At 33.3% G+C, this 8,145-nt stretch overlaps 2 protein-coding genes across 2 annotated transcripts in view; one reads left to right on the forward strand and one right to left on the reverse strand.

Annotated features, from left to right (window-relative positions):
• TRIADDRAFT_62115 (uncharacterized protein) overlaps positions 1–4,349 on the reverse strand; it is a gene marked incomplete at both ends in the record, with an annotated part of 10,031 nt that extends 5,682 nt beyond the window's left edge. The window contains 5 exons of the mRNA XM_002118066.1: positions 218–669; positions 771–928; positions 1,527–1,655; positions 1,968–2,108; positions 3,035–4,349. Coding sequence (XP_002118102.1) covers positions 218–669; positions 771–928; positions 1,527–1,655; positions 1,968–2,108; positions 3,035–4,349 — 2,195 coding nt within the window. The remainder of the gene's footprint in view (positions 1–217; positions 670–770; positions 929–1,526; positions 1,656–1,967; positions 2,109–3,034) is intronic.
• Positions 4,350–5,794: 1,445 nt separating this feature from the next.
• TRIADDRAFT_62116 (uncharacterized protein) lies at positions 5,795–7,633 on the forward strand (the record flags this gene model as incomplete). Its single annotated transcript, XM_002118042.1, has 4 exons — positions 5,795–5,813; positions 5,966–6,538; positions 7,232–7,504; positions 7,572–7,633. The coding sequence occupies 4 exons, from the start codon at positions 5,795–5,797 to the stop codon at positions 7,631–7,633; spliced, it is 927 nt and encodes a 308-aa protein (XP_002118078.1).
• Between the last annotated feature and the right edge of the window lie 512 nt (positions 7,634–8,145).

Genomic DNA, 8,145 nt, shown 5'->3' on the forward strand with positions numbered 1-8,145 from the left:
TTACAGACCAGCCGCTGGTATTTGACGCATGCGCTTTAAATAAAATTTTATCAAAGGGATCGTTTTTATTTTACGGTAGGAAATAACGTAGTTTTTCATAACTTTTTTATAAGAATATTTTAAAAAGTTGTGAACTAGAAATAAGTATACCTATGCCTTTTGCGACTCATGTGACGTATTATTTGCAAAGTTACTATCAAATTGAAATTCATCTTACCTCTTCTTATTTGAATTCCTTTCATAGGAAAACATCAAAAGTGATCGATCATGGAAATTACGCAATACCCTAGCGGTATCTTCTCTGCTAAGCTCCCAAAAGCTACCTATAATTCTCAAAGGTATGTTGCCTTTGATAAAAACCGCAAGTTTTCTAAGTAATATTTTTTCCGTTGCTGAGAGTTCTTCAATGCTAGCCGCAAATGTTTCGTATAAGTTGAACCGATAGTATGGAAGACTGACAGCATCACTCCTTTGGATTTTACTTAAAACATTTCGCCATCCTTCTGCTGTTTCAATCCGCTGACCACCTATTAAGGCGATTGCTAGCGGCAAACCCTTGCAATAATCTATAATTTTTGAAATGTATTCACTTTCAAGGAAATCCTTTAAATTAAGACTGCTTTGATAGGAGTGTAGAACATGGACAGCTTCATTAAAGGTGAAGTTCTCCTAAACATGAATTAGTAATTATGGTTTTTATAATTCTATTTGCATTCATTTAAGCTACAAATACGGAATGGATTATATAGGATACAAATATTAGGTTATACCGATGCTTTGACAACATGGTTATGCATCGACTTCATGAAATCAGTTTGTAGTCGTGAGATAACAATTGCCTTGGCCGTAAATTTTAAATACTTTATGTAATTTTCGGACCATATGTCATCAAATATAAAAAGGATCTCTGACGTACTTCCATATTTCTCTGAAAATCAGATATAAGGGTTATTTTATAACACTTTGTCGATGATGAATACATCATACTGTAATACTGTTCTCATAGATGACTGATCAGTGTGCGTATCGTTGACTGGCAAGCAAAATTTATGAATGAAATTACTTAAATTTATTCTCTTTAGACCCTTTATAAATCTTATTTCAGGTCTAACCTCATACATTAACCATCACATGATATAGTATCTCTATTTGTCACAGCGAATATTGTAGAGCCGTAAAGACGTAGTTAATTAATTAAAAGAAACTAGATTCTGTATTACGGATAGCTGAATAGTCATTATAAGTAGTTACTGGCTATGTTCACTCGTAATTACATTTTACTCAACAGATATAGAATGTTCGAGGTACCTACTGCCGATTTATGCTTTATCTATATAGTGAAGTAAATCTAAAATTTACTACTACTTCGTTATTAAAAAGGCTAATGCCGTTTTCTTTATACATTTCGTTCAATAAAGTACGTAAAAAATATTAAAAATATGAAAGCATAAGTTTAATTTATCTCGCTAGCACTTTTAAAGATTGTAATAGGCTGAGCAGAACATCCGAACGATGTCTAGACTTACCATATAGTGCTCCTTCTATTGCATTACAAAATTCAGGCAAAGACTTTCGGAGCTCATTAGGTATATTAATACTTATTTCATATGTTAATTTGTTTAATATCTGCAAAAGTTTGTCTTCATTGATATTACCTGTGAAGTATGAAAATGCAGATTGATAAAATATCGCTTATTCGTAATGTGCTTAATTGTGAGGTGCTAAAATTATTGATTTTTCGGCTGTCACTATTCTATTACAAATAAGTGAAAGAGCATATCATGAACTTAATAAAACATTTATTTTATGACTAATTAAAGATCTTAGACTAACTTATATATAGTTTAATTGCTAGTATTTTTATTCTCTAATGCAACCTATGGTTATCCACCGAATTGCATGCCGAAAATTTTTCGGATTTTTTTCCACCAACAGCTTCACTGCTTGGCTTACCGCGAATGTCTTACCGCATCCACCTATTCCATACACTAAGACATGTCCACTATTATACTGAATTTTGGTTAAAGCTTCCAGTATTCGATCTTGAAAATCTTTTCTTACTATTAAGTGTTCTGTTGTTCCAATATGGGGAACATGTTGAAGGATCTCTTAGACATAAAGATAAAAGTGAATCGTTTAGCGATCACTGTACTTCTTTGTTATCATATATTTGTGAAACGATGATACGGAATAAGTGACAAAGATTTTCAGAATGGATATTCTTCTGCTAGTGCTACAACATTCAAACTAGGCGGATAATGATTACAAATTTTACAACATTTCCAGCTTTTATTAACGCCAGTTATACTGCTACGTGTTGATCACTCGACATATTTTACAAATGTCTGCTTGGCATGCTCATAAAACTCCTGCGGTAATGCAGACGTAGTTCTGTTATTTAATTAATGCCGTAACTTTAAGTTATGGGTTCAATTATCATCATTTACTCACCACCCTTTGCAGTATCGGTTCTTATCTCTTCCATAAAACTATATTAAAACATTTTACGATACTTGCCTTCATAATAATATAATACAATATATAGTGCAAGGTTATGGGAACTTTACGTCTCAAACGTTAAGTCTGATTTTAATATATTCAATATTTGTTAAGAAACGTCATTTCTCTCAAATACAAGGAGTTGCTTGTTAAAGAGATGTCATATTATTTCTTATTTAACTCGAAGCAAAGTTAATGTCAGAAGATCTATCAAAACCTCGAAATTATAACTAATGAGATCCTTTACTTCCGTTATGATACGTTCCTAAAAACTTTTAAAAAGCATTAGAAATTATAGCTTTTATGGTAAAAGTCCTGCTGGTGTGGTTCTAATATTATAATTTACTAAATTTATGGCATTTACGTTACGCACATTAGCTGTGGAGCTATAGGGATCGTTAGCCCGTGAGTTGAGCTATTTCTTACTATAAAACAAACTTAGCGAAATTGTTTTACCGGCTATAACTTTAACTTTTGTAATATCTACAGAGTCGTTTTTGGCTTACGCTAAATACACGCTGCAATTTTTACTCACCTAGTGTGTTGGGATCTTTTGTTGGCATCCTAGCTTTCCTACTGTTGATATCTTTAACTAGGGCAAGCAAATCTGCATTGAAGCGCAATAAGTTTTTGGTATCCTGATGTACCGCATCAATTTGAAGTTGCATATCCCGAGACTTTGACTCATGACGCTTAAGTTCTGCATAAATCGGGTTTATCAGTAGTTCAACTTCTGTTTTAGTAGGCAGCTGTGTTAGCTGGTCTAAAGCATCTTTCACTTGATTACAGAATTCTTGCCAGCGATCTATTTTCTCCGCTAAGTTTCGTATGTCTTTTACTGCATCCATGATTAGTCCCGTTTTACTATCACATAAACTCATTTTCAGTAAGTAAATGCTGTAGCTACTTAAAGATTCAATATCAACCACTTTACTCAGCTGACTTTCACATATATTGGATTTTAAGTCAGCAGGGTGTAAAGTTTCTAGGCTATATTCTTCTGAATCTACTTTAGAATCTTTACTTGATGGTATAAAACTAAAGCATGGCTCGGCTAGTAGAGACGATTTACGATTTCCCCAAATTTTTTCGTATTGTTTCTCGAAGTCTTTTCGATGACACGTGATCCTCTGATTTTCTATAAGCACTGGCAGCAACTTTAACAAATTACCACAGGTTATTTCCCGGTCCGTTCCATTGTAATTTATTTTTAGTACTTTAGACGACTTTTTTGATTCTCCTTCGAATAATCCAGTAATGCCTATCCTTGCTACTTCCAATACTTCAGAGAAAGTGGTTTCATGTGCTTTCACAATGCATCTTGCATCATCTGCAAGCTTATTTTTAGATACATAATTGAGAACCCTGTTAACGATAGCGTTTGTCAATACTTCCTTATTAGAAGTTGCATCTGCTTCTGTAATCATGATGATTTGATTCTGAAACATTCTGCAAACGTCACAAACGATCAGTGATACTATCAAAAGAATTGAATGATGACAAGTATCCAAGGCATCAGTAATCTTGCGAGCTTTATCCTTTGCAAGTTTTCTTTTAATTTGATACGATGTATAGGAAATCACAGATAGTCCTATATTTACCGGCAAGGCGATTTCAGATCCCAGTAAGGAAACTATAGGTTTCACCAAGTCATTAATAAGTCTTTGAAAATTAGTTACGGGGATATCTTTATCTCCTTTTGCTATAGCTGAATATAGAGTGATTTTTGCTATGAACTTGTTAATACAGCTGATCATAAAGTTTTTTAGTAATCGTTCATGTTTACTACCAAGGTAGAAGGCTTTCGCAGAACTACAGCTTTGATTCATTTCATCTTCGCTTGCAGACATTTCGAAAACTGAACCGCCTAATCGAAAAATTTGTTAATAAGTAAGCAACAAATTAAAGAATAAGGGCGTTTTATTTTCGCGCAGTAACGTAAGACGTAAAGATTATAAAAGAATTACATGATGGAAAATGATTTGTCTTCAGAGAACTTACGTTATCAGATGATGGCACAATAAAATCAGTTTCTACTAAAGTAAAGAAATGGGCTGATATTCATATGGCTCCCTAAATAACATATTTGATAGATGACAGTTTCAAAAAATCGCGATGCTTAAGAATAACAACTTTGAGTTACTTCACGTGATGCCACCTGATCGAGATCTTAATGCTTAAGAAAACAAAATGTAATAATTATTTTAAGCGACGAGAATGCACAGTATTTAATTTTATAAGTACAGTACACATTAATGTTTACAATCCTATCACTCTATTACTGCTATTGATTTATAATCCATGACGCCGTATTCATGTCAATGCATGAAGTACGAAATCATGACGGATATGAAATTCTAGAAGTTTATCAAATATCGTTTCAAGAAATTTTATTGAGATATACCTACCTGTCAATCTACTGTCCAATACTTTTTATTTGTAAAGCGAATGGTCCATTGTTGAATTAGGTGAGCAACGTACAATGTATTTACTATTCGTAAATATACCGTGCTTTACTGTATAGTGTAACCACAGTATATTCCATAAGTGCTAGGATATTTCGTAATGTAGAACAGAAACGAAGTTTAAATGTTCGTTAATAAAAAAATTGGCTGAGATAAGAAATTTTACATTCTATCTAGTTAGTTTGATTACATTTTGTAACATGCGGTGACGCAAAATGACATTTTGTTTATTTATTATTTTATTTTAGTACCGCAATGGCATTTGTCTCAGTAATTAAAAATAATAGGAATAATCTAATTATTATCTGCGTAAGCATGTCATGCTTTCTGTTAGTTACAAGTTGCTTCAAGCTTCAGAAAAGCTGTAATTGTCAATAAAATCTCTTAGCTTTAAAACAGAATAAAAATAGGTTACGTTAACGCGAATAAAACAGAGATAGTAAATCACTTTAAAACTCGTATTGTCAAAGAATATCGACTGATGTGAGATGTCTGATGTATAAATGGCAAGTACTTTTTGTCATTAGGTAATTTTAGTGAATAGAATATCGCTTTAGCCAGAACTTCATAACTACATAATAATATAGGAGCTGCATATTTCGGTCAAGGCAAGTACGAGGAGGCTATTTCTACGTATGAGAAGTCTCTTAAAATTACGTTGTCAGTCTTAGGTTATAATCATCCCAATGTTGCAAAATTATTTAAAAATTTAGGAGCTGTATATTTTAAACAAGGCATTCGTGAAGCGGCTACTTCTATGTATAAGAAGTCACTCAAATTAAGCAAAGCGACGGGAGTTTGCACTAGTGTCTATAATGATCAAAGCAAGCATGAAGAGGCTATTTCTATGTATGATAAGTTACTTAAAATTTCATTGTCGGTCTTTGGTCATAATCGCGATATTGCTACATCATATAACATCGGAGCTGTATATTCTAATCAAGGCAAGCATAAAGAGGCTATTACTATGTTTGAGTAGTCTCTTAAAATTCCATTATCAGTCTTTGATCATAATCATCCCGATATTGCCAAATCGTATAACAATATCGGAGCTGCATATTTGAATCAAGGAAAGCATGAAGAGGCTATTTCTATATATGAGAAGTCACTTAAAGTTACATTTTCAGTCTTCGGTCATAATCATCCTGATGCTGTAAAATTATATAACAATTTACGAAATGGGTGTTTTGATCAAGGCAAGCATGAAGAGGTCATTTCTATATATGAGAAGTCACTCGAAATTAGATTGTCAGTCTTAGGTCGTAATCAACCGCATGTTGCTACATCATATAACAATCTGGGAAATGTGCGCTTGCATCAAGGCAAGTATGAAGAGACTATTTCTATGTATGAGAAGTCGCTCAAAATAAGATTACCAGTCTTTGGTCTTAATAACCTTGATGTTGCCAAATTATATAATAACATGGGAATTGCATGTAGATATCAAGGCAAGCATAAAGAGGCTATTTCTACGTTTGAGAAATCTCTAAAAATTGCATTGTCAGTCTTAGGTCATAATCACCCGGATGCTGCTGTATCATATGGTAACATAGGAGAGGCACTTTGTAATCAAGGTACGCATGAAGCGGCTATTTCTATGTTTGAGAAATCACTCAATATTACATGTCAGTCTTTGGTTATAATCACCCGGATATTGCCAAATCATATAGCAACATGGGAGCTGTGCATTTTAATCAGGGCGAGCATGAAGAGGCTATTTCTGTATAAGAAGTTGCTCAAAATAATGTTATAAGCCTTTGGTCATAATCATCCCGATATTGCTGTATTATATAACATCGGCTGCATATAGACATCAAAGCTAGCATGAAGAGGCTATTTCAATGTATAATTTTAGTCTGTCCAGTAGCATTATTCTTCACATTAGGATATGCAGGGCAGATATTATAATTGCCGAATTATTATCAAAGACTGTAATAAGGTTTCATCCGTTAATGCATTATTGAAAAGTAGTATTCTAGAAGAATAGTTGTGAATATAGTAGTGCCCGGCTATTACCGGGATATATATATTGTCGAATGGTAATACTATCTGTTAATTATTAACAAATGGGCACGTTATCGTAAACCGTCAGCAAAGCGACGGGAGTTTGTACTAGTATTACCAAATCATATAATAATCTAGGTAATGTGTACTTACTTCAACGAAGCACATAGAGGCTATTTCTATATATGAAAAGTCGCTTAAAATGAGATTATCAGCCTTTAGTTCTAGTCATTCTGATGTTGCTGCATCATATAACAATCTAGGAAATGTTTATGATGATCAAGGCAAGCATGAAGAGGCAATTTTTATGTACGAAAAGTCACTCAAAATTACATTATTAGTCTTTGGTCATAATCATCCCGATGTTGTCAAATCATATAACAACATGGGAGGTGTATATTATAATCAAAGCAAGCAAGAAGAGGCCGTTTCTATGTACGAAAAGTCACTCAAGATTAAATTGTCAGTCTTTAGTCGTGATCATCTCGGTGTCACTACGTCATATAACAATCTAGGATATGTGCATTTTCATCAGGGTAAGCTTGTAGAGGCTATTTCTATACGTCAGGGGCGGTCTAAAGGTGACATGGATTGATAAATTAGATCAAAAGAATATTCCAGGTCTTACCAATGAAGATGAAGTTAGTATGACATTTTTTATTTAATTTGACGGATCTTACAACTGGAAAGAATGACCGAGAAAGATATAAAGAACTGGTTTTAACGCTACACTTTCTTAGATTACAGCCAAATTCACAAGAATAAATGAAAGTAATTCAGCAAAAAGATTTTGTATGATCTAACTGGATAGTAATTACCTAGATTGCATGTTCGGATATCAGCTGTGGGATTTAGAAACATTCCAGTACAGTAAGGATTTTTAGATGAATTGAAAAATAGCGTCAAAGATGTTAGTGAGTTAGCTGGGCTAGAAGGAAAAACAGTGAAGAAATGATAAAAATTTAAAGACAGGTTGATTTTCGTTAAGTAAAAGTGAAAAATTGACATTAAAATTCAGGCATATGCGAAAAGGATGCCGTCAAATTTAGACTTTGATACTGGCCATCTAAAGTAGACTAATTTCTCAATTTGTTGCTATTATAATGCGGTTATAATTTTACTATCCTTTAATTCAGCGATGCTCAATATTAGTTGTTACCGCTATTCCAACCTACAT

This window comes from Trichoplax adhaerens, genomic scaffold, assembly GCF_000150275.1.
Source record: "Trichoplax adhaerens TRIADscaffold_36 genomic scaffold, whole genome shotgun sequence".
NCBI classification, from domain to species: domain Eukaryota; kingdom Metazoa; phylum Placozoa; class Uniplacotomia; order Trichoplacea; family Trichoplacidae; genus Trichoplax; species Trichoplax adhaerens.